This window comes from Filicampus tigris, chromosome 1 (assembly GCF_054856515.1).
Source record: "Filicampus tigris isolate MCC_2025a chromosome 1, RoL_Ftig_1.0, whole genome shotgun sequence".
NCBI lineage: Eukaryota > Metazoa > Chordata > Actinopteri > Syngnathiformes > Syngnathidae > Filicampus > Filicampus tigris.
The window spans coordinates 38208600-38236246 of record NC_141217.1 but is presented as its reverse complement, the minus strand read 5'-3'; the positions used below and the strand labels follow the sequence as shown (position 1 = coordinate 38236246).

Genomic DNA, 27647 nt, shown 5'->3' with positions numbered 1-27647 from the left:
CGGATACGAAGGCGTGTGTGTGTGTATGTGTGTGTGTGTGTGTGTGTGTGAGAGTCTGTGCATAAGCAAGACAGAGACAGACAAGGGAACCGAGATTTCCTGTCCTCCTCCTGACCCACTTTTGGAGTAGACACACTGCCATGCTTCCAGGAGCACACGGTCACACTTAAGTAACTGGGCAAGAAAAGCAGCAATGGGAAGCAACAAAGAGAGTCTTGCATGAGGCCCTCTGTCTACGAAGACACTCACACTGTCAGGATGTGTGGTGGCCATTGGCAAATTTGTGACAACTCCCAAACGACCGCCCGATTGCCGGCTGACATGGCCCAGTAATTTCTTTTTTTTTGTTTGTTTGTTTGTTTTTTCAATAGGCCCTAACGCCTATCTAATTCCCAAAACACACATCCATCCTTTGAGAAAACATATTTACAGACTACAGGTCAACAAATACAGGTTGACTTATAGCAGGGGTGGACAACTCCGGTCCTTGAGGACGGCTATCCTGTAGGTTTTAGATGTTACCCTCCTCCAACAATCCGGAGTCAAATGATCAGGATTGTGATCAGGCTTCTGCAGAGCTTGCCGATGAGCTGATGATTTGAAATGCGGCAACACGTGTTTATATGTCGGCGGACGATTTCGTGTCGTTGTGCGACCAACAAAGCAGCAGAATAATAAGCCCTGAGCACATAGGTTAAACCCCCCCGCCCCCCCACCCCCCACCCTCTAGGATTGTGAGGCTTTTGAGCAAGAACATCGGAACCATGCAAACTTTGAAAATGCAACTCCAGCATTGTTCTGTCATTCGGCTGTTGTTCGACTTATTTTAAAATCGGTGTCGCAGCTCTTGTGTGTTTGTGAGAGAACAGATGGGGGCCCAATACACTACTCAGGGGTGCTCTGCTCTGAAGGCAAGGGAAGCAGTTGGTAGCGCGCACACACTTTTACTCACAGTCCCGTTGATCACCATAATGATTATCCCGTCACACACGACAGGAGGAAACGCGAATGACTCACACGTTGGCAAACAAGGTTGCCATTAAGGCCGAGAGGGCTGAGAACACAGAGCAAAATGAAAGGTGATTGTGATTCCAAACGGCAAGCGCGGTCGTCAGGACGCGGGCGTGTTGAGGCCGGGGACCGAGCGGTGCCTACTCGGTCATGCGGCCGTGCGGCCGGCATTCCGCCTTTGTGGCGCTATCAGATTTTCACTCGCACTTCTCCCATTTGTATTTGCGCGCACGTTTATCAACTTGAGACTCACTCGCACCACTAAAATGAGGAACCTCTGAAATGCAACACAATCTGTTCATGGATGCTAGGAGTGCAAGTAGAATTATATTTCCCATTGGGATTCATGAAAGGCCTCTAGCCACTGCGTGACCCGACGGGTATCCAGGCTGCTGACGGATGACGCACCGGCAAACTTGAGTAAAAAATGCCCACCTCTGCCATATTCGTATTCAGCGACTTTGCTATTTTTCTAGCGGCTGCGATGGAATTTGCCATCGAAATGTGGAGGGGTTGGCTGCCGACTTTGAGGTCTAATTGTTGAGGCGGCTCACCGATGACGTGGAAGCAGACGCCTGCGGCGGTGTCAGCATCCGGCGCAAATTTGGAAGTCGTGCACAGTGGAAGCGAGCTGAGCTTGAGAAGACCACCGGTGCAGAGCCGCACGTGGAACACCGACCCGCAGATGTGCCCCCGCTGCGCTGCGGGTGCGCTTCTCAGCCAGACATGATGGGCTTCCCAGACAAATATTGTCATTCCTTTCCATGGCTCTCCCCTTCACTTCCTGCTTATCGCCATAGCAACAAAGCCCCAAAAGGAGAACGTGAGGGACAGCCGCACAAAATATTAGACAACGATAACAACCGACACAAACGCAAGACTTGGCACTTTTATGTGTGGTAGTTAGCATAGACCCGTCGTCAATATTCATACAGAAACAGCCGTGATTGTTGTTATTTGCGAAATAATACTGCCAGCACAAAAGAAGGCTTGGTTTCACATTCTAAATCCTCTGCACCTGTCAGCCTTTGACTGCTTCACTTCAAATCCGGCACTGGAGCGCTTTTGCTTCAGGCCATGAAGACGATGTCATACAAATGCACAAAATCCTTCATGGGGAGGAGCCACGCAAACACCACACTGAGTATGACCTGAATTTTGAATTGAAATATGACATAGTCAAGCCTTACATATTAAGGCTCGCCGCACTAACTGAATGCGAGCTGATGACTTGTATTTTGAGTCTTGAATTCATATCGCTACGGTGCGCTCGCTCGCTAAGGTTCGCAAAACGATTTCAAGGTGCTGCTACCTAAAACTGGATTTTTATAAGCAAAATATTTTCATGGCAACTTTGCACATCCGATTTCTTCCCTTCTTTTTTCTATTCGTGTTTATTTGATGTACAGTATGGAGAAATATAAGGAAGCCACCGACAAGAAAAAGTAACCTCGTCTTCGAGATTAAAGTTGTAATCTTAAAAGGAAAAAAAATCATTAAGGGAAAAAAACTATTGAAGTACTTAATGCGTATACTAGTCTCACACTATTCTCATATGGTAAGTTGAACATTGACTGTATCATTATACAATGACAATATTTTCTCCTGTAACATGACATCCATTCTCATAGCATTAAGATTATTTTCTTGTAATGTTACTTGTTTCCTTTTACGTGGCCCTTAATGTCCCAATCAAAGATCATCCACTTTTATGTTTCTGGCTGCCTTTCATGATTTTGAGCTAATACCCTCAGTTCTTGAAACAATGAATTTTCTTCTAGGAAAAAAAAAAAAACAGTTTGCCATCAGGTCATTCAAAAGCAGCGCCTACACTTTAATCGTGCCTGTTTTTCTTCTTCTTCTTCAAGGTTGGATTCCTTTGGTACAAAGCGTGAAACGTCATCACATAACCTGCTGCTGTAACTTTCAGCGTGTTGGAAATTGTATTGCTCATTGTACAAAAAATTGATTAAAAGGTTTAGTCGAAAACGGTGATGTAAAGTTAAAATAAAATAAAAGTCGTTCACATCCAGCGAGCCAACGTGGGGTCAGAATTGAAAGAAGCGGCTGCTCTCGGCGCTTGTGCTGTGGGAGAATTCTTTCTAAACAAGGTATGGAATGCACTCCTGTGTTTCATAATTTGTTCCCTCGTTCTCCTCCTTTTCACATTAACAAATAGAGCCTGCAGGGAGAGGAAAGGAGCTTGCAGGAGGGCTGCGCGGGAGCTGTGGAAATAAGTCAGGGCAAAGAGAGCAAAAGCAAACGCTGAGCAAAAAAGAGGGAGACAGTCAACATCGTGAAAAAGAGGGGGGGGGGGGCGGAGGACATCATTAATAACCGGCTGACTGGCTCTTTGCCGGACAGTCTGGAAGAAGAGGAGGAGGAGACCAAACGGGAAAGCTAATGCAAGGATCCTGATGCTCCACTTGCTATTCAAATTCCAAACCGACAAATCATGCAACACTCATCTCAAAATTCAAGATTGGATCACCCGGTTGCCACCTCGTCCTTTCCCTCCCTCCTCTGCCTGCACGCACGAGGCAATGACACAAAGTCATATGGAGGCTGGTCGCACAGCTGCGTGGCCGGGTGGGAGATGGCGAGGTGCAGGGTGGGCTCGGGGGCAAAGATTAAAAATATCTCCGAACAGTACACGAGGTCGGGCCGCGGCAGCGCAGCAGCATACCTTCAATTCAGCTATTTTGGTTGCTTTTTCCATAATGTCTCAAGTCTGCCTTATAAGCTGATGGGAAAAACAGGTTCTCCCAGCTGAGACATAAAAAGGCACGCTGCTTTTGTCGCCACAATTTTCCCCCGCTTTTGCCAACAGGGCTGCTTTCTGTCAAGTCTCAATCGATTTTTCACAAAGAAAAAAAAAATAGCCGAGTGTCTTTAGGCTTCGACGCTGAGAAACTCTGCTCAAGGACGTTGACAAAGTGGCTTTATTTGATTTTAAAGTGCCAGGAAACGACCAAAAAATGAGCCGCGGCGCTTAGCAAACAAAGAGGCAAAGGGCTCGACAAACAAAAAGCATCTTAAAAAAAAAAAAAAAAAAAAGGCAAACGGTTATGTGACCTCGTGCAACCAAGAACCAAGCCATTCGAGGGGCGAGTCATCAAAAGTTTCTGTATTCTATAAACGACATAATCAGTTGGCCTTGATCTACGATGAACCCGTGATGGAAGTAATCACCTCGAAACACAACTTTTTTTTGTTTTGTTTTTACATTTCCCTTATAGCTCGACTGAATTAGAACCTTTGCCTGGGAGGTTGTTTTGTCCATGCAGGATTACGCAACACATTTTCAGGCTTAATGGCTAATACTGCAACCTAAGATCAGTTGTACTGTTGTCATTATATGGAGCACACACACAAGCAGTGGTGCATGCGTGTAAAGCTGGGGGGTATCCTCGTGCTAACCTATTTCATGCCTCAGTCAACACAATCTGTGCCTTCCGTTCAGTGAATCTCAAATCAAAAGCAAAACAATGAGGAAAAAGCAAAGGAGCAGATGACAGTTGGGAAGAAAATGTTAAATGGGGGACGAAGATGCAGCTGCAAACTTCTTCATCAAGGGGGGGTGGGGTGGGGGAGTGGTGGGTATGGGCGGAAATCAACGAAGGAGATTCAAAGCAAGAGTTATGTTGTAAAATGCTGCCTTTAAAAAGTTACTCAAAACGGGCTATTTGTATCATTACTACTGTTATTACAGCCTTTGTGCTGGATGTCATTGACATGTGCAAACAAAGTGTCCAGTGGATGTACTGTACATGTACGCCATGGATAATAATGAGTGTGATGATAATAATAATAATAAATAATAATAATAATAATAATGTTGTACTCATGGTTTCTCATTCATTATTTGTGTTGTTATAGACCTTGAAAGAATGTTGAACATTTACCAACAGGCGTGCGGCGAAAGAGTTGTGGATGCGAAGATTTGTATCAGGCTTATAACATGACCATGTATGAATAAGGAAAGCACAGTTAATGTCATCACTGGGAGTCTGTGCAGGTTTTTCACTTGAATTCCTTCTCCCGTTTCATAGTTTGGAATCTCAACTGGTTTGGGTCAGTCGCTATCCGCATTAGTCTGCGCTTTACATGCGCATACAGTTCCAAAAGCATCTCCTCAAAGCATTTGTAGCAGATCTGATTTGCTTAATCCACAGACTGATATGACACCCCCCCCCCCTCCCCCCTCCTGAAAATGACATCAAAGTTCCTCAGGGCTCAGGTAACAGCCAATCATAGTTCCTGTTTGTTATACAGAATGCTTTGCACGCCAACATTTTACGGTAGCCAGAACTCCACAAAATAGACGATACTCGGGAATTCAAATATCGACACTGAGCTGTTCTGTGAATTATGTCATCCGCACGAAAGAAGCATTTTTGGGCTGTAGCCATAGCTAGCTAGCTAGTTGTATAGCCACTGATGCCAGGGGGAAAAAAAAATCAGGACAACTGAAAAGCACAACAATTACCTTCAAACATGTACACAGCAATGTATTTTGAAACCAAACATCTGATTTCACTTTCCAGTGTTTTTAATGTGCCGTTCAGAAAAGCGCTAGTATCCTACAGCTCATTTGCGTGTTGCTGTTTTGATCATGTTTTGATTTTCTTTTGCAATATACGTAGCTATTGACAATCTTGCCAGCTGTCCATCTTCCCGATCCTTCCGCCCCCGTCCCGTTGAGTCGAGTTCAGATGAATAATCCCTCCTCAATGCAATGTATTTTCCGATGGATCACGTTCCGACATTGTATTTCCCCTCACGCTGCCACTGTCGGCCATAAAACTAAAGTTAACTCAACACATTTTTTTCATATAGCGTGATTTTACTGCCAAGTTTTTTTTTTTTTTGCTTCCTGTACTGGAAAAAAAAAAAAAGAAATAAAAGCTGGGCTACAGAGAATTAGTGTCATGATTTGCTTGTCCTTCTGAAGGACGGCAATTTCTCTCGCTTAAGCGTGATCTCACTTGAAACAAGACCGCGAAACAAGTCCGTAAATCAAACCAATCGTTACGAGTGCAATGGTAGGTTACGAGAGGTGAGGCTTTAGCAATAGCATAAATTCAAGCGAATGCAACGCCCTGTGCAGTGACAAAAAAGATGGGAACACAACCGGGGGAATGAAGGCTCCATATTGTGACATAATGGTGAACGTGTGTCATCCAACACGCAAGTACATGTTATTTATGCTTAAATCGGGGATGACTCATGCTGTGCACTGTAACTGTGTCCACGTCAATGGCTTTTGCTGTTGTTCAAATAAATAAATGGGATTGACGGACTGCATGCCTCCCCTGCCCCATAAAATGAGACAAATGAAAAACAGCAATGCAGGAAAATGACTTTGCATACTGATTCTTCGACAGCCAATCACACGAGAGAAACATGGCTAAGGGGGTATGAGTAATGCAACGAATGGAAAAAAACAAAAACAAATCAGTAGTTTAAAAGATTTCGATGATGCTGACGATCATCAAATCTCTCCGGAAAATTGGCTTTTCCAAATTGAAAACTCTCCCGCCCCTCTTGGCTGCTTGGTGGTGACAGATGGTCTGCTGTGGTGCTTTGAGTAACAGCTGATCCACAGGGATTTGCACGCACATCATCAACTTCATGGATTATCGAAAGTGGCCTTACAAAAAAAAAAAAAATGCAAGACTTGAAGCAAGATTCCACGAGTGCCCATGGAAGAAAGTTTATGGCCGGCGTGTGAGAAGAAAGGTCAAGAACGGTGCGGGCCGACAGCAGAGGCAACACTCGGGCCCAATCGCAAGTGGCGAGAGCGGAGATGTTGCAAAGCGCTACGTGCTCAAACTCAAAGCATACTTCGATTGACAATTCTGGGCTTATGTCACAAGGACGTCACAAGTCAATATGGTGGTCACGTCGGTGAAAACAAACTCTTTTACTACATTTATATAATAACGCAAGCTGGTTAAAGCCTAAAATATGTATCCAGGAACGAAAACAGTACATTTGATCACAGTTGAGAACGCAGGAAGTCAACCCACACATATTTTTTTTTTCAAGAAAATGTTCTATGCAAGCCCGCCAGTTGAAACAAGGCGGCCATTTTGTCACTTCTGTCGACTGAAAATGACATCACAACTACTCACTACGGCTGATCTGTTTTCTGATGCTGAGCCGTGATTGGTCGTTAGCTGAGCCCTGAGCCACTCTGATATCATTTTTAGTCGACAGAAGTGACAAAATGGCCGCCCCCTGCGATGGCTAAACATGGGTGGATTTTGCTGCTTAACTCATATTCCACAAACGCAAGTTTCATTCAAATGTGGTCTTGGTTAGCTTCCATTCCAAAGCGTCCAGTTCCACTCTCTTCACTCCATTTACCCACTTTCTCTGACGTTCAGAGTCCACACAGTAATATGGAAAGCTAATTTAGTTTCCATCATATTATGGTTGGACTATCTAACCACACAACAACATACAAGCGTAATTTTCTGCAAGCTTTATATGCTAGTCACAGGCAAAAGCAATAGAATACAGTGGATTGTTTTCGCCAACTAAGGCGCCTTGCATCGTGAAATATGTTCAGAATTTTTTCCATATGCGCAAAAGTGTCCTTCTTTTCCCGGAGCACTTGCCCCCCCAAAATATCTGTGCACTCCACTGCCACCGAGTAACACACTGCCCTGTTATTTTTTTTTTTTATTCCATGCCGTTTACATTGCAAGTGCAACCGTTTCTGCTCTGCGAAGCAGATTTCTGCCGACGTCCTGCATCTCTGTATCGAGTTTAGAGAGTTTCTAAACTGCCTTTTATAGTCGTCCAACAATAACCGTAAAGCTCTATTCTAATAATAGATGCTGCTTTACCGTCGGAACTGCACATGATCTCCACAGCGTGCCCATTACCAACCTACTGGTGGCTGCTGTACGTGGAAATGTACTTGACATGCTCAATCAGCAGGCTGTACTCATCAGGCTCACATGAAGAGTCCAACAAAGAGGCTGCTGCACATTTCCAATGGAGGCAACACGGCACAAGCTTCCTGCTCGGACTGTAAAACAACATCAAGAGGTTCAGGCTTCCGAATGTGAAGGATAATCTTCAGTCTGGCTCACGTTCTGCCATATGATGATCTCCGCCGCAGCGCGTTTGCCGCGATGGCAGGCAAGAGGTGCAGCGGGGACCTGGCAGGCTTCGGAAAAGTAGAATATCTATTACATAAGAGGTTCGAGTCAAGGAATCCCCGGTATTTATCCAAGAATGCCAGCCGATAATATTTAAGCCTTCTTTATGAGCCGCCCCACCCACCGCGAGACCCCCTCTATGTGCGCGGCCTCACCGGGTTGGTTGGTCGGCTTGTAAACGGGCGCAAACACGCAAGCGTGACAGCGCAGCACATGTCGCCAGCAGACATTGTGGTTTGATAAACATTGTGATGCCATCGCTCAAAATGGATGATGTGCGTCGTGGCCACTAGTGGCAAAATGCAAGACGCACTTTGGACTCATCGCCACCCGCTGCTTTGACTTGAGCTCCACGGTGGCATCATCAAGGACTGCCGCACTTCCTGCTGAGCTTCATTACAACATACAGCACAGTTCGGTTGGGAGGGTGGGGGGGGGTCAGTGTTTTGAGTACACTGGAATGCCCCCCCGCCCCCTGTTTCATCCAGCCACGCGCCGCACATTCCCGACTGAAGCGCTCTAGAGCAGGAAGACGCTTTGCAACTTGGCCTCACATAAACACACTCAGCCCGCTTGCTTTTCAATGGAAGAATGTGTGATGCACATCCTGCTTTTGTTGCCTCTCTGCCTGCTTTGTGTGAGGGAGACCTCATTTTTCACGCACTCCGAGGAGTGTGTGCGCGCGTGTGTGTGTGCGTGTGTGTGTGTGTGTGTGTCACACCTGTTGCTTTAGTGGGAGGCGCGGGAGGAGCGAGGCTTTCACTTATTAAATCAAAAGATGGATGGGAAGCAGAGACAAGAAGCGAATGTGGAGGAGAGGAGACCAAGTTCAAGTGACGGACTTTGCGTGCGTGTGCGCGTCCGCGCGTGCGTGTGACACTGACCTCTGACTCGGGCATAGCAGCAGCCACACTTAGTCAGGACTTTGCGGAACAAGTGTTGGCAGCCACAGCAGCCTCGATGGTGGCGACGGCGATGGCGGCCCCCTTTCATGCTGTCGGACCATGAGCAGAGGTGGGCATGGCCCGCCGTTCACGCTCCCTGGAGGTTGACCGACCCCCACCCCACCCCCGCCCCTCGACACACACACACTCGAAGTTCAAATCCCGGCAGAAACAACAACAAAAACAAAAAGCAGGTGACTTTGGCCCCCTCCTGAGTTGACCGCAGACAGTTCACGTCCACAGTCCACAAAAGACGCCACAAGGAAATCCAGCGAGTCGCCGCTCAAGAGCCATGCGAAGATTCCACCGAGCGGATTGTGCTGCAGTCTCGCTTGAGTTTCTCTTTCAAGTAGCGCGCTCGCCTCTGTGAACTGCTTGCTCAAATGACAGACTGCTACAGCGAAGAGAGAGAGACTGACCGGGGTGGGGGTGGGGGCGGGGGGGGGGGACTAAGGGGAGGGTTGAGGATGGAGGGTGGAGTTTGCAAGCTCTCCTGACCGGCTATTCCAGGATAAGGTTCCCACTCCCCTCATTTTCACTCTTCCCGAGGGCCCCCCCCGCCCCCCCCCCCCCCAACCAACTAAGGCACAACCACCGCCTCCAGCTCTTGTTTGCCTCTCAGCTGTTTTTTTTCCCCCCTCTGCTCCTCGCTTTTATGCCGTCTGCTGTCTGCAGGGCTTCTTCCATTTCCAAACGCAAGAGCAGATGAAGTGGACTGACACATAATCGCGTGAACAAATGAGAAGCCTTCAGTTGCCTCCTAAGCGTCATGCAAGTACGCTTTGGCTTTCGCGTAGGTGTTGCTGACTTTGCGGGCAGCGTCTGTGTTCTTCTTGTCTCTTTTGTCTTTGTGATTCGGCGACGCGAGCGGCGGGGTCTCCCATTTCACAATGTTGGCATTCTTCGCGCGCGTACGCGTCTCGCGTCATTCGACATGACAAAGTCATCTTCCAGTTGAGTGTCGGCGGGCAGGCAGACAAGCAAATGCCAGATGTGGCCCATGCGCAAAGAAGAGCCCAGCAAGCCACTTCGGATCTGCTTTCCAGGTGCAGTGTGTGATGATGACAAACACTGAACAAGAGTATTCATGGAACACTTTTGTTTTTGCTCCCATTTTTCATGAGCTTTCCTCAAAAAGCTCAAACGTGTTTTTATGCACACAAAAGGCCCGTTTGTCTCAAGTGTACGTTTGTGAGGACTTCTCCTTTGCCGAGATGCGGCACAGCAAGAGGATTGCCTTTGGCTGCCCACAGTAAAAGTGCGGCCAAACATTTGAACAATTCCACAAGTGATGTTCAGGATCGGTACGCAATTCCCGGAAGGGTTTCTTTCGGTTTAGCGTCCGATCAAGCGGCGCAACAAAAGACGCCGGCCATCGACGAGGAATCGGAGGCGTCGTGTCATCCGGCAGCCTGCCGGCAGTTCATGTTCTCGCGCTGCTTTGTCATGATTGCCGTGACTCATCGACCTTTGCGAATGAAGGCGGCTTGTTGAATGGCCGGCAGTGAAGGAGCAGGCCTGACTACATAAGGCAGAAAAAAACGACGGCAGAAGAACGAGGCTGCTAATGACACTATGACGCAGCATGTGCTCAGAGATCCAATCGATGATTTTCTTTATGCGGAAAGAAAAAAGCACAGCATTTCATACGACCGAATGGTGTGACTCAGAGTGTGATCTCATCCTCGCATGTCGCAGACAGGCCACAATCTGACGAGGCCGATCACTTCACCCGATGGCTGCGGCAGCAAAGCCACTCCAGTTCTATTTGTGTTTGAGTATCATCTGGCTAAGAAATTTTAGGAAAAAAAAAAATCAATAAAGGCACTTGGCAAATGACTGATCATGTCTTGTTGGCAGCGCTACGCTAGGTACCAAACACGGTGTAAACTGGCATTAGGTAGATCTCATCAGAAATAAAATGGGCAGAGCAAAACCTCATCAGTAGACTTTAATGGATCTACTGAAGGGCATCAAGGTTGTACAATTTGACTTTCAGCTCAGCGAGCACCTAAATACAATACAACTTTAGTGCTTTTAGTAAGAGCTACAGCTGTAACAAAGCACTTTACATTACCATATCAAAATAGCAATAACATAACATGTGAAAGCCATAAATGAAAACACAAATTACTATATAGAGAAGACACCAGAAAATGCCAGAAAACCTGGTTACATGTGGCGCAAGTAAATCCATCCCAGTATGCAACGACACAAAAATGAGAAGCCTGATCCCAATCTCCTTCCAAGTGTTGACACAAACCTCAACTGAATCAAAGATCTGCCAGTGGCGAAAAACACATCAAGTCCTAGGAAACAGCAAACGGGACAGCAACAGATCGCCAAATCTATTCTGAGGCCCGCGAAGGACACTTCAACAAACAAAGAGCGATACCTCCCCTTGCTCTCTCACTCTCTTTGCTTGTGATGAGACGGAGGCAATGCCGAACATTGCCGCTCCGACGTCTCCACTTGCCTGATGCTGATTTGGCCTCCGAAAACCGCAAGAGGAGCGGGGCGGCGCACGTTGACAAGACAACTGATTCAACCGCAGATGAAGCGAAGACAGCCCGACAACCACGGGAGGTCAAAGTGCCGCACATCCCCAACGGCTGTCAAGGCAAACTCTGCAGCACAGAGATCGTGGCGTGGATTTCCTGATATGCATTCAACATTCCGCAACGGGAGACTGAAGTCACAAGCTGGCAAAGCGCGATAGTACAAGACAACCAGCAGGGGGCGTCAGTACCTGTTGCATAACCGACATCAATACTGTATGGATGGTGTCGGGTGATTTGATCGTCAGAGCTGCACGTAAAAGCGCTTTGCTTGTCCGAGTAGAAGTCGGAACGCGCGTTCAAAACACAGATGACAAGGAGCCGACTCGCTTGGTACTAATCAAATGGACTTATCAGTCACGTGGCAGGAGGCAATCATCAAAACTGGCAAAGCAGACACAGGCGAAAAGCTGTGCAGAAAAATGGAAAAACATGTTCATGATTTTCCCCCAACTTGGGGAGGCGTCAATTGCCACCCTTTCGTCTCTCTGCTTTTATCTCTCTCCCTGACTCCCCCACACCTTCTCTGTCTGCATGTCCCACATCACACCACACATACACACATAACATGAAAGCGCAATACACAAGAGACGGTTCAGCTCCGGAGCAAGCAACCGACACATCCACATTCAAAGTGGCTTTAAAGAGGAAAGTCAACCCAAAGATATATTTTTTTTCAAGAATATGTTCGATGCAGGACCACTTGTTGAAACAAGGCAATATGATGAATATGAAATAAATCCAGCCGTTTTTAGCCATCTCAGGGGGCGGCCATTTTGTCACTGCTGTCGACCGAGAATGATATCACAGACCCTCACGGCTCAGATAAGGACCAATCACGGCTGGGCTGTTTTTTGAAGCTGAGCCATGATTGGTCGTTATCCGAGCCCTGTGTGATGTCATTTTCAGTCGACAGACGTGACAAAATGACAAGATGGCTAAAATCGGGTGGATTCTGTTGCTTAACTCATATTCCACAAACACAACTCATTTAAAGACATTCTGTATAGCCAATTCAGAAATTAGTTTATAAATACAAAGTACGGAGTACATGTAGAAAAAAATGCTGAAAACACGCAACGACTGAGACCTATTTGTACTCGTATTCACTTGCTATCCGCCCATTTCAGTTATCCTCTTTTTTTTGGGGGGGGGGGGGGGCGTGGCTAAAACAGGGCCCATGTGTCACACTTTGGTGTCCGACATGAGTCCCTATGGCGTTAGATTATGCCCCAATTATGAAAGCGTAATGTCAAATACCGCGTACAAAAATGTGTTTTGCGTGTATGTAATGTGAAATACTGCCTACGAAAGCACGTTTTGTGCGCGTTGTTTTGCGTGCACAAAAGCGTCCACTCACACACGCGCGTCTTCGCTACAATACGCTGATTCACGCTTGCGATGCAGGCGATATAATTGTGCCACAATTCTTAACCAATCAGGAGTGGGACAGCAGGGCTAATTCTGATTGGCTGATTTCTATCCAATCGCATTTTACAGCAGCAAGTCCGGCGTCGGGAAGCCTCAAAGACAAACAGTCGAAGGAAGGGTCGGTCTTCTTCTGGATTCAAACACACTTTTTTTCTTCCGCTTTCTCCCCGCCTCTTGGTTACGATTGGATAGTAAACAGCCAATCAGTAGTAGTGGTAGTGGTTAAATGTTGTGCCACAATTATCACGCTGGTATTAGACATGCGGAATAAATTTTGGAACGCACAAAACATGCTTTTGTGACACGGTATTTATTTCTCATTACATACCCGCAAAACACATTTTTGTGAGCGGTATTTGACATTACGCTTACGTAATTGTGGCATCGATCTAACGCCATAAGTTCCCGCCCCCCTCCATTCCCCACTTCAGAAGAACTGAGCGCCTTCTTTCGCAATTGCTATCCTGCGCAACTCTGTCAAATTGCCAAGAGGTTTATTTTCACTTTACAAGGCCTTTCAAGATGAAAGTCCGAGATGCGCAGGACTGCTCAACACATTTCGTCTCCTTGTACCCAGCGTGTTGTACAATATGCCACGCGCGCGCTTGATTGACTAAAGCTAAATCGAGTAGCCAGAGCACGAGTGTCAGCTCAGCAGATGCAGTTACTTCTCCTCAGCGTCAGCGTCACCGCCGACCCCCCCTCCCTCCCTCCCCTTCCCCCCAACATTAGCCTCGCCTCAGTCCATCAGCCAGCTGAAATCATGCCAAAATATGCTCACTTAGATTTTTTTTTTTCCCTCTCCTACTCCCTTGTCTAGTCTACTTCAGCTCCCTTTTTTTTTTGTCTTCCTTCAGCTCCAAGATGAGAGCCAATTAAAGAGAACCGGCATCCTGGACATGCCGACTCGAGGGGGAGGTTTTAGGCGGTTTGGCTGACGTCCCATCGTGAAGCAGGAGCCACTGTCGCGTTTCCATCTATGTTGTCGCGGACGTCGGCACGACTCGCCCAATTAGAGCAGCGGCAGACGTTGGAGGCATGCAGCAGGAAGCGCGGGCTGGGGGTGTTGCAGCGAGCTACTCGGCACATCTGCACTTCACAGACACGCACCACCTGCTGAGTTCTGTGCTTCAAAACGTCCGTCTGGAAAATATTATCTACACTTGGTAATGGAGTGCATGCGCTGAAGGTTGACTTTGTTTTTGTGGGCGTCTGATTGCTGACTCTCTGCGCTCGAAAAACAGTTGGGTTAAAAATAACACAATTTTGGGTCAAAAATGGACCGATTCACCTTCTTGCATTGTTTTGTGCAAAACAGCCCCATTTTTTTAGAGAGTGGGACTTGGCTCAGCAAGTTGTGTGAATGCGAGCAGTTGCAAAGGCTGAATTCGACTTGAACTTTGCTTCTGGGCATTTTTGGATTCATTGACACAACTCTACATTCTACCACTCAACATTATTTTTCAAATTTGTTTGAAAGTGCACCTCGGGGGGGGGGGGGATTCGATTTTAGTGCACTGGCACTTCCACATCACATTTCTTTGTCTTTGCCAACATTTCACATCCATAATGTAGATGTTAGCCTGAGAGTGACATCACAGTACAGCGCTCTTGACCTCAGGTGACCCTCCAGTCATGTTCACAGCCAAATGCCGGTGGAGAAACGGGGAGCAGATGCATCCAAGCTTCTCCATGTGCCCAATTGATGGCGCAAATGTGCTTCCCAAAACTAACGAATAACCAAAACTATCATTTGAAAAAACATTTTTGTTAACGAAATAAAAAAAACAACAACGCTGCTTTTAAAACGTCGAAAACTAACTGACACTACATTTTACGTTTATAAAAAAACGAAAATTATACCGCTAATGTCTTGCGTTTTTCGTCTTTGGCAATTCATTTAATACGCGAGCCTTTGGGGTTGATTTCGAATGTATTCATTTCGACATTACTGCACGGCCGTTAGCCGGGAGAAGAGAAGGTCGAACAGTCGTCTGGGAGTTGTAGTCCTCTAAACAAAATGTTAACCCAGAAGTGGGTGCCCACAAGGTATGCGGATTTGAATCGTAAATTAGCCAGCTAACGAGCTTTAAATAAACCTCTAACGTTAGCATTTCTCCCGCAGCGTCATGTGCAGATGTTTTTTTTTTGGGGTTTTTTGTTTTTTCGTGGGTGGGGCATGTAAGGATGGAACCCCTTTAAGAGGACGAGGACGAACGGGGTCAGAAGAAAATCTCTTTTATGAATAAGGACAGAGGGACGAGGCCTGATGGTCAACCAGGTCGCGGACCGAGGACGGACCGGCAAAAAAGGGTCAAGTGCCCAGCCCTGGTTGTAGCAGAGCGACGAATCAATCGGAATATGCGCTTGCGTTCTCTGACCAGAGCGCGCCACTTTGTGCCTTGCGACTCTGAACATCAAAATCCCCCCTGAGGGATGTCATGCTCCCTTTTCTTTTGATCCTCTTCATTTAGTCCATACCAGCGAAACAACTGTAATCAGACACGGCAATAACACGATGAGATTCGGAGAGCTCCCTGCTGGAAGGCTTTCTAAGAAATGCATTGGCCCAGGTCAACAAAATGACCATAACAATCAAGTCATTTTGTTGACCTGATTGTTATGGTCATTTTAATGTGATGAACTTGATTATGATTGGGGTTTTTTTTTTTCAGTCTGGCCACGCGATCGAGATTACTACACGCATAGAACGTGACAATCTCTTCCACCCTCAGTGTGGTGCGAGTGTGTCCCAGTCCCCCCAAGCGTCAGAAAACTTTACTGGACATAAACAAGATGACACCAAATAACCTATGTCTGTTTGAATGTGTTGTTGTTATTTTCCTAACAATGTAAACCCTTTGGTCATGCGAGGCAGCTTGAGCAGCACACGATTGCACCAGATGCTGTTTTTGGGAGCCTTTGCCTTAGCCCCTAGTTGTACGAAAAATACAGATGGGATTTGAAAGAAATAATTAGAGTTCTGTTGGACAGGATCACAGGTAGCACCCTGAAAGACATTACCCAGAGGTAAGTAGAGATTCGTGTCAGAAAGGCAAGAGGGAAGTGAGAGCAGATAATAAAAGGGGAAGAAAGTCCAATGCTTACAAGAGCAACATAGGGGACTGAAATAACGGCTACACTCGCAAAAAGTCACTTCAAGAAAAGATTAAGCTGCTTGGAGCTGTCCTGTGTTTCCTCCAAAGCCAAAGAATTGTTCACTATCTGCTAAAAGTTGCTTATTGTGGAGTGAGTTGAGTTCACTCTCAAGTCAAAGTTTAAAAAAAAAAAAAAAGGATGTTTTTTGTCCAATTTGATTGTAAATTCTTGTAATAATACATGGCGGTGGCAGCTGTCAAGTGAACAGCTCTGAGCTACTCAAAGTCTGCCTCTTGTTGTTGTGGTCTGGACGTCTTCCTGCCTTGTCTTTCACTCATTTTCCAGCCAATTTCCCGTCCGGAGGAAACCTGCCCTATGTGCAAAAACACTCAAGCAGAGGCAGATGTCTGGACGTGGAAGAAACTATTTCCCTTCCGGTCACCTTGCTTCCACGTGACTTTGCGTTTTTTTCATCTATTTTCTTTTTTTTTTTTTTTTTTTCTTTCTTTAGTTTTACAAGCACAAGCCATCCAAGTCAGGCCTCCATTAGAGATAAGCATCGCTGACAGCTTCCTCCGGCCTCACGCGCCGCCTGCCTTGCGCGGCTTTGCTACACCAAGCACTGCTTTCCATAACAGTTAGTGGCCCACTCATATGGTCCACAGCACCATAACTCACAAACGACACACAGCATCCAATCCAAACTCAGATCCAGCGACAAAGCTCCTTTTGTTCCACTGCACCCAAGGAAAAAGGAATGGCACGCATTTTACGCGCATGAATAAGTGCAAGCAACAGTGTGGTGGCAAAAGGCAAAGGACAACTCACACATGTAACCCGTTTCTTGGGCATGTTAAATCACCACGAACCGAGCTAGTGCCAATAAACTTGCATTGCAATGATGTCATTGGCATTGTTTTGTTGGACATGAAATTCCCCATGCTATCACAAAAGGAGCAGTGTGACTTAGCAAATATAATCGGTTATGTAGTTTCAATATTTTTGGATGTTTTTTGTTTTGTTCCCCCCGACACATTTTTCATGGAAAACGCTTTATTGGCCGTTTAACCCTACTTTGTTTCTCAAGAATTTTGGGGGTTACGTTTTGATCCCCCAAACCACACCCCACACCCCGGCTCCTTCTGCTGCGTGCACCTTGGCCACCTGGGGGCAGCACAATGCAGACTTTCTGATATACTGTACATCAGGGGTCCCCAAATACGGCCCACTGGCCTGATACGGCCTGCCTTCACGTTTTGCCCGGCCCCCTGAACAATACCAGAAATGCATTAGGATTTTTTTTTTCAGTCTGGCCACCTGATCAAAACTAATACATGCACCCTCTCGTTCAGATTTTAGAATGTCGGTGCTAAATGCCGATTCCTCTTTCAATCCGAACTTCATTCTTGCCACCTCAGATTAGCCTCCAAGTCGCCACCACTTTTGTCTCTTCCTGTAAAAATAAATCAGTCCAAGAGAAGCACTATTTTTAATTTCAAAAAATCAAGTGGTAATTAGCACCCTCTATTCTGTTATTCCGATATCGTCATTGTCTACAAACATATATCTTAACCATATATCACGTTCGACTGGTTCCACTGGTTCAAAGTACACAAGCGATATCACTGTCGTCACTTATATTCAGAGCTCCCGCGATCGTCTGCATCCGAAAAAATCCTCCGCGTGCTCACGACACTGTCACATGTCTATTCTGATGCATTTCATTGGATAAGAGACCAAGAATTGGATTAAAAAAAGAAAACGCGTCACGTAGGCGCTCTCCCGGCTTCAAAGGTAGAAAGACACAACAGCTCTCCTGACTGTAGTGCTATAAACGCGGTTATGCGCTCTTCGCTTAAATGGGTTGATATGAATCATTTTTGGCGGAGGATAAAGAAAATATGTCTGAGTATTGTGATATAGTCTGTCTACATGCGTTGGTCCACTGTTTGACTTTGAATATTGATTGCTGAAAGTGTTACAACACTGCAACACGGTGTTATTCAGGAGCTCATCTCTGGAGTTTTGCATTGTTAGCATTAAGATAAGCAGACTTTCCTAAGGAAAAGTCGTGTCGTTTTTCATTTACAACATGGAACTCCCTTTGTTTATGTTTAGTTTGACAGTGAACCTCCACCGTGAGTGGCATCCAACGGCTTGAAGCCTCTTTTTTGAAGAATTGTTTTCTCTCTGCCAAACTGCGGCTTTTTGTGACGTGAGATGAGTCGAGTGCATTTTCGCCACACAATGCTCGCGTCTCACTTTTCTTGCTCGCACGTCAAAGTAAGTCAACTCGACACATGACAGCTCTCAATGCACAGCTGGAGTCTAAAAAAAAACGAAGAAAACTACAACAAATATAACAATGGTCCCCATTACAATCCATATGAATCACGCAAGTGCTTGTACACACACTGAGTGACCTGAGGACCAATCGGTCCTTGCTGTTACAGCCATTGATTTTTCAAAGCCACCGGGACACCTTTTTTTACGTCCAAAGCGGACATGCCCGGATAAAAGACGCCGTCGGATCACCAACACTCCATCAGAAATTCACAAGTGCAGCTCAGGTCTGTTTAGAGCAAGGTTATTATAGTTAATGGAAACTAACAAAATAACGACAACCAAAATTGAAAAAAACATTTTGTTCACAAAATAAAATAAAAACAATGACTCACTGAAGGTACAGTTTGCATTCATAAAACTACAACTTGGATTACAGCAAAAAATGTCCTTCATTGTCGTCTTTGTCGATCAATGTCATCCATTATTGGAGGTTCATTTGAAATGTATTTATTTTGGTATTGCCGAACATTCTTCGCTACAGAAGAAGGAAGGTCTGTAGTTTTCTTTACTTTTATTACACAGGAGTGTCCTTTTTTAAATCTCGCACTTGAAAAATACTTTGTTTCAAAAAAATCTAAAACTTATACTAAAACTAATAAAAACCAAACTAAACAAAGCATTTTTTTGAGAAAATAAAAACGGATCCCAAAAAAGAACAAACCTGCTCTAAAAAACGAAATAAAACTGAATTAACAAAAAAGTCAAACTGAAATAACTCAACTTAATCTAATTTAACCCCAAACTCTAATTATGATGATTTAGATCCCAAATTCAAATGTGACTAAATGAAGGTCCCTTAACACGACAGCTATGCAGAAAAAAACTGACCAAAATATTTTTTTTCGTTTTGGCCGAGCCGACTGCAGCGCATCAGTGCCGCTCGAGTGAGTGAGTGAGTGAGTGAGTGAGTGAGTGGCTGAGGAGGGCCTTTTACACCCTTGACATGTCACGTAAAGACTCAAAGCTGCGCTCGGAGGTTTTGTTGCTCCTGACCGGTTAGGTGAGGGCCAATGTTTGCGCAAGCATTGTGGGTTGGCGGGGCTCCGTCACGCTGGCTGGAGTTTTCAGGTCCTACCTGTTCCTTCTCCGGGCTGCTCCCAGTCGTGTCCCTCGGGCTCCCATCCGCCTCGCTCTGGCCCCCTTTCCTCTTGGCTTGATGGGAGGTCGGCCTCAGCGCCCTCCGCGAGCTGCACACAGACATTCCTTTGTCAGACCGAGTCCCGCTCTCCTGGAAGAAGTCTTGCCGAGAGTGCCGAGTGATTATGCTCACATAACCGCAAGAATCTTAACACTTGTGCTTTTATTTTTCCATAATGCCCTGCACGGCTTTCTTCCATTTCTCTATGAGCAACGATTCAGTGCCACAGTCATCCAGCCAAAGTTTTCAGTCTTTCGCAGCCCCAGAACTCACTCACTCTAAAAAGAGTTGGGTTAAAAATAACACAATTTTGGGTCAAAAATGGACCGACACACAAATTGGGTCAATTTGACCCACTTTCTTGAATTGTTTTGTCCAAAACAGCCCATTTTGGGTGGTTGTTTTTGCAGAAAACAAGAAACAACAACAACAAGAAAGTTGGGTCAAATATTTACATTTTAAATAATAACATTAAATCATAATTAATGCATGAAAGGGTTACAAAAAAAAAATCAATTTAGATTAATTAATATCGGCGAAAGCAACTTTGAAATAGCTGTCCACTGTCGTGACCACAATGCATGAAAGGGTTAACTCAACTCTTTTTAGAGTGTCCTGGTAGTTTTTAATACAATACAAAAATAAACATTGTCCTACAAAAAAATAGGTGTATATCGTTTCAGAAAAATGTTATACCGGGCCGTATGTCGTATAGTCAAATAATGCCAGATGCTTCCTCGCAATCATTGTGATGTCATCATGTTGACTGAACGGATTTGGAATTAATTGCGCGGCAAGGAACCATATTTGGAACTTCGCGTCACATTTCAAAAAGATGCGCGTTAGGTTGAGTCAAGAATGACGCATTCGAATGATCGCGATCGTTAGCAGGCTTCTCAGAGCTTGCTGAGCATTTGAATCAGGTACGTTGGGGGGGGGGGGGGGGGGGGGACATCTAAAACGGGCTGGACAAGTTTGCTGTAGATTGTCCTGAGGTGTGAGCGCGACTGTGAGTGGTTGTTTGTCTATATGTGCGCCGTTTGACTGGCTGGCGACCAGTTGAGGGTGTACGTCGGCTGTCGACGAGTTCAAGGTGTACCTCACGTCTCACCCAACGTCGCCGGCGTAGGCTCCCGCTTCCTCGTGACCCCGATGAGAGCGCGCGCAATGGAAAAACGGATGGACAAATGCCACGCACGTCACATAATGCAATAAAAGCCTGATTTCTCCCAGCCGTCCAGAGGGAAGGTCACAATCATAAAATAAGGACATTCCGACTGCTTTATTGAGTCGAACGTGTTTAAGTGTATGCAAGGATGAAGAACTCAATTCAATCTGATTTTGCATCACACGTTTGAGTCCTGTCTCACGTTTTCCAGGTGGGCGAGCGCGAGCAACGAGTTATAAAAACGTCCACCTCCGCCGCCCCGACGTTTAAGTTATGCTGAGTTGCGGCCATCAAGTCAACTGACGGTGCAAAGTATGCCGGAGATACATTGCGATGCATTCCCGTCTCAGTGTCATATTATGCAACCCGTTAAAAAGCAGTCAAAAACACAAATGGGGCAGAAGCATATCCATTGATCACCTGCCAACCGAAGCGTACGTTATTCATGCCAGGAGCCATTTAGACACATTTGAATGTGCATGTTTATGGACCGTGGGAAGAAAGCAATGTGGCCGCAAAAAAAAACCCAAGGAGATGTCAACGGCGGCAGTTTGCAACTCACCCACTGTTGGTTGGGCATTGCCACGGAAGTGAGCATGTCAGCCATGGCTCCCAACATCTGGTCAGTGCGTCCCTGGTTCTTCTGAAGCGCCTTCATTCTTGCCACCTCAGATTCGCCTCCAAGTCGCCGCCACTTTGGTCTCGTCCTGAAGTCTTTTTTCTTTTCTTGTTCCCCGGAGTGTCCGGAGCCTGCGTGCGGCAGACTTCAAGCGAAGGAACGATCGGATGAGGATGAGGATCCGGGGACGTGCGCTTGCGCAGGAGCTCTTGTTTCTTCCACCGTGCACATGTGCGAGGCCGGCCCAAGCTCAGCTTGTCATGAAAAGCTCCCGCGCAAACACTCGCGCGCAAGATTTATTCGGGCCTCCTCGCTCGGTCTCGGTCTGCGTCGGCAGCCTCTCGTTAAGTTTGCTGACCGACTGTCCTTTCCTGTCCTTCTCTTTATGTCCAATTGCTGAGCCGAGGCTCATCACCCTCCCTGGAATCCTCCTGGCTAGTTCTCAATTGGCTGCACAAGATCACCACCCCTAGCCCCCCCCCAACTCTCCTCCCTTCATCTTCAATGATTTTCCCCCTCCTTGTCTTCATGACATAGATTCCTCGCCGAGTATCGCAATCGCTTCATTTGTGCGACGTCTTCTCGCCTTTCTTTGAAGAGTACCTTCTCTCCCTCTCCACAAAAGTCTCAGCCAGTGACACGTGGAGTGCGTGAAGCCTTGAGCAGCAGGGGCAGCCCCAAATAAGGTATGAACACGCTGCCCCTGAAGCCCATCTATTTATGAGACTATCATCAATTGTACTAAGATCCACTGCAGACTCAACCCCTTGAAATGTCCACAAGCTAAGAGTGTTGACAAACACCTGACTATTCTGTGATGCAAATTCATGAACATATCAAGTTGGATGGAAGGCCATGTGTTTAGAAGTGCTCTGCAAATGTGCACATTTTGTCGGTTTGGAAGTTCATTAAGCCTTTATTTGTAATGAGTCAATCCTCACAGTCATCATTGGAACAATGAGAGTCCGTGAAGAACAGACTTACTCAAGTCTCACTGCTGTTGTCAATAAAGTGTTCTTTCCAAAGAAGGCGATTCATCACACTTATCCTTTGGAAATCATGAGTCACATAATTCAGAATAAGAAGAATAAATGTTAAACATTTTCTTGGGAAAATGTTTATGAAAACAGTATATGCATACATATATACATATATGTATGTACATACATATACACATACACACATACATATACATATACATACGTATACATATATATATATATATATATATACACACACACATACACACATATATAAATACACACACATATATATATATATATATATATATATATAAATACACACACATATATATATATAAATACACACATACATATATATATAAATACACACATACATATATATACACACATACATATATATATAAATACACATATATATATATAATATATATATATACATATAAATACACATATATATACATATAAATACACATATATAAATACACATATATAAATACACACATATATATATATATATATATATATACATATATATATATATATATATATATATATATATATATATATATATATACAGCTGCTGAAATACATATTTAACACGTCACCATTTTTTACTAAATATATTTCCTAAGGTGCTATTGACATGAAATTTTCACCAGATGTTGGGAACAAGCCAAGTCACCCATGCATGCAAAGAAAGCAAAACAAATAAGCTTAGAAACTTAGAAAGTTGTGTGTAATAATGTGAAATGACATAGGGAAAAAGTATTGAACACATGAAGAAAGGGAGGTGCAAAAAGGCCTGGAGGCCAAGACAACACTTTTTTTTAATTATCAATCATCAAGAAATCCAACAATCCAACCCCTTGTCAGTGCAAATGAACACCAGATGGTTCGGTCCTAATTGATGGCCTACAAAAAGGTCTTATTGCCAACGTGTGAGTAAAAACACATCTCATAATGGGTGAGAGTAAAGAGCTGTCGCAAAACCATCGCAAAGTACTTGTTGCGAAACAGAACAATGGCAATGGTTACCGGCGCGTAACTAAGCTTCCGAATGATCCAGTGAGCATGTTAGTGGCCATAATACATAAGTGGAAAGCCACTCATGCCACCATAAATTTGCCTCGATCGGGTACTCCTCGCTAGATTTCTGATAGAGGAGTGCAAAGAATAATCAGACAAGTTGTCCAAGAGCCAAGGACCACCTGTGGAGAGCTTCAAAAAGACCTGGAATTTGCAGGTACTGTTGTCACAAAGAAAACAGTGAGAAATGCACTCTGCCGCCATAGCCTGTATCCACGCTCACCACGCAAGACCCCATTGCTGGAAAAAAAAAAAAAGAAGCATGTCAAAGCTTGCTTAAAGTTTGCTGAGCAACATTTGGACAAGAATTAAATACTGGGAGAATATAGTCTGGTCTGATGAGAGCAAAATTGAGCTGTTTGGATACAATACAACTTTATTTCTATAGCGCATTTCACAACATGCTACGGCTGTAACAAAGCACGTTTCATCACAACAACAAAAGAGCAATAATATAAAACATATTCGTAACATCTGTTTTGATGTATGTACTACAGTTATCCATTAAAATGCATAAATTGTTGGATTCTCCTACAAAGAAATTGTGCGTTTGGATTTTTACTTACTTACTTAGCTACATGCATAGACGATTCACAATTAAATAATCATTCTTTTTTTTCCACTCTATTTTTTCTTTCTTCTACATCCCGAATACGAGACAAATGACAAATGGGAGCATCTCCCAAAGTGTCACTCAATCTCAATCGCAGTCAAATAAGTGGACACAGGCTCATCTTTCACTTTTGCTCTATTGACATAAAACATTCTGGCCTGCACTAGATCAGATCAAGTTGCTGCAGTAGGTGCGCCCTTGTACAGACTGCACAGGCCCCAAATTGCTGCTTTATTCCAAGTGGTACGATCATGTGTCCTTGCATGAGCCGAGCGCAAATAACCACTTCTCAGAGTAATAACCTTCCCTCAATCGCCCGTCATGAATAGGGTTAGTTTTTTTTTTCTGCAGACCAACTCCCATTCGGTTGATTGATGAGCAGACTGGGATTCTTTTACATGGAAAAATCTGAGTTTAAACGCTGGTATCAGTCCTGGACAAAGTGCCAACAGTCTAATATTAGCGAAGCACATAGCCGTACACAGAATCAGTCACCAAGCAGGCTAAACTTAGTGCTGCGTTTCCCAAGGCTCTCGCGGACGTCTTCTTCTCTCACACTGACCTCTGCTGGTTGGAATCGTGCCTGCACGTTGTCGCATAAAAGTTCATTCATTTGTGTGCGCGCGTGAATGCTTGTGTCATGCTACCCTCTTGCGTTGAAAAGTGATATTGACGAATGCCGATGCTTTCGCCTTTCAATAGCAAATCGTCTGCATCAACATTTCAATAAACGTCCATTTGTTAACAATGTTTTCAAAACATGGCTTGGTGGCAACTAAATTATTGTGATCATCAGTGGTATCATCACTCAGCGTGATCAACACTTCGACAGTGGTGGGAATTTAGTTACTTTTCAGGTATTGAACGTAATTTGAATATTTATTATTCGGGCATCTTTATGCATTTAACTCCCTCTACCAGTGGCGGCACCAGAACCTGGCTAATGGGTGTTTTTTTTTTTCATATTTTTCATTTTCATGTTTTCCCGGGATTTTTCCCCTCCCATTTTCCCTGAATGCTTTTAGTGTAAAATAGATACTCAATGTTACTTCAATCTTCACTTTCAAGAAAAAAAAAGAACAGCAATAATTTTTTCCTTCTTTTTATCAGTTGCAAAATACAGCGTGACATCTTACGCCATACATTGAAACAAATATCCGATGGTGAGGCAACATGTTCACACTGTCTATGTGGTTCCTTAACTCTGCGCTGATACTAAATATGAAAATGACATGAAAACAAAATATATGAGACGTGGGTCTTTCATCGGGTACACATTATGTGTCAACGTGATGTATTGATTCCAAGAAATAGCTCCAAGTGTAAAAAGTGTGACATCAAGCTACATGGCTGTACTCTTTCATATTTTTACTTGCAGAAGTTGAATTAATACTTCTACTTTTGCTAAAGTCTTTTTACACCAGTATCTGTACAAAGTATAAGTACTTAATTGCCACCTCTGCGGTTAGTACAGTATCCATACCTGTCAACTCCGGGCTGTGCCGAATCTTAAAATTGTAATTTGCCCGTACATTTCTGTATATAATCTTACACAGTATCTATTTTTAATCTTGCACAGTATTTATTGCTCAGCGGGAGAGGTGGGGGAAACGGAACGGATATTTCTATATAGAAAGAAACGCAGTGTCTATAGCTCAAAGGTGGGGGGGGGGCACTATGCTCGTGAAAATCGGCCGAGGTTTGCTGTCGGAATCGCAAACGGACGGAAATTAGAGTGGAAATGGGCAAAATGAGATCAGTCTAGCAAAAAAACGAGTTTATATATATTTTTTTCCGGGAAAACGTACAAGTTGACAGGTATGAGTATCTAGTCTGGACTTTTAGCCCCCGGCAAGTGCTGCGTTTCACTGTTTGATCTCAGGGAGGCCGACTTGATCTCCAATCGAACGGAAGTATTGCGCAACCGCAGGCTCACCAGCAAGGTCGCCAGATAAAACGGGGCGCTTCATCTGGCCGCAAGCAGCCTTTGACAGCATGCGAGCGAGGCCCTGATGCTTTCAATCAATTTGTTCATGTGATGTTCTGCTCCACGTTCAGTCAGCAGCTCCACAAGCAAGAACAGTGGCAAAACCACAAGTTGAACAATGGTCGGAATCTTGATATTTCCTGAGAGAATTACAACTCGCTATATTCGCAAAGTTGGTGTCAGCCTTGGACGAAACAGAAACCAGCAGTTTTCGATGCAACAAACAAGACTTCTCAAGGTGTGACGGCTTGTGAAAAACGAACCTAACTGTTAAAGGTTAAATGAAGCAACTTCTTCTTTTTTTTTCTTTTTTTTTTTTGAGATGAGACATGAAGAGAGGAACTCTGGTGCCTTAAGATAAGGGTTTAGTTTGTTCCGTGAGAATTTTTGTAACTCAAAAACATGATTTGAGTTTCTCAAATCATCTTTCCTCGTTGAAAACCAACGGAAACGACATTAATACTTAGGGGCCTCCCAAACTGCCCCCCCCCCGCACATACACACAAAAAAATGTTTGTCGTGTTTTGAAATAAAGAAAACATATAGTATGACAATATTAAAAATAAAACAGTGTGTGCGTCATGATTAATTAATTGTGGCTACCTCTGGCGTGTGCGATTTGGCTGCCGCCGGGGGGGGGCAGTATATAAATAAGAGTTTCACAATTACAGTACGTGGCTCAGTGTACTGCAGTATTTTTTTTCCACAGAAGATAAATGATAAATGCCTGTGACTGTTAATCTATTTTCCATTGACATGTGTTGCTGCACTGTTTGTGTTCCAATCTCTGTTGAAAAACACTGCCACATAAAGTAGCAGATGCTATTTGTTAGCCTGTCTATGGTGTTTCCTTGTAGATTCTAAATCCAAGTTATGCGTTTGTTGCATCCGGAAAGTATTCACACTGCTTCACTTTTTCCACATTTTATTATGTTACAGCCTGAATCGAAAATGCAATAAATTATTATTTTAAGAAGTCTTGTCTTATAGCTGTTTCGGGACGACAGATGCCCTTTCTGACTCCAACCCTCCCTATCCGCCTTGTTTGTGCGTGCGTGCGTGCGTGCGTGCGTGCGTGTGCCACAGCATGGCCATGTGTTTCCATGTGTGTCAGCTCTGTCATGGGAACAATTACCAGCCAGGGCCCCCTGCCTTAGCGCAACACCAAGGTTGGCTTTGTTTGTCCCAGCAAATGGATTTGCATATGGGAAAACAGAAGCAAAGACTCGAGTGACTCCCGAGACGACGCGCGGAGCTGGGAAGCGCCTGTGATGACTGAATCACAGAGCGGAATTGGCCAGTGACATCTTTGCTCTGATGACACACCAGACGGGCCGAGGTGGCTTCGGGTGGACTGACGGGGCTGTGGAGACAAGTGAGAGAAATGGGCGAGAGCGAGAAGGAAGGGGGGCGGGGGGGGCGCTGGGGGTGGGGTTACCGGACGGTCTCGGCAGACTGCGAGGGGGGCAAGGGTGGCCGCTGTCTGTTT

At 44.9% G+C, this 27647-nt stretch overlaps 1 protein-coding gene across 3 annotated transcripts in view; it reads right to left on the bottom strand.

The window, feature by feature from the left end:
* arhgef25a (Rho guanine nucleotide exchange factor (GEF) 25a) overlaps positions 1-21935 on the bottom strand; it is a 50925-nt gene extending 28990 nt beyond the window's left edge. For 2 of the 3 annotated variants that reach the window (XM_086038745.1, XM_086038753.1), the window contains exons 1-2: positions 21433-21935; positions 19640-19751 (exon numbers count right to left, since the gene is read on the bottom strand). In XM_086038745.1, the coding sequence (XP_085894871.1) occupies positions 19640-19751; positions 21433-21528 (208 nt within the window). In that variant the 5' untranslated portion in view covers positions 21529-21935. Of the gene's footprint in view, positions 1-9070; positions 9536-19639; positions 19752-21432 lie in introns of those variants that run through there. The other variant, XM_086038761.1, reaches the window with a different exon arrangement.
* Positions 21936-27647: the final 5712 nt, after the last annotated feature.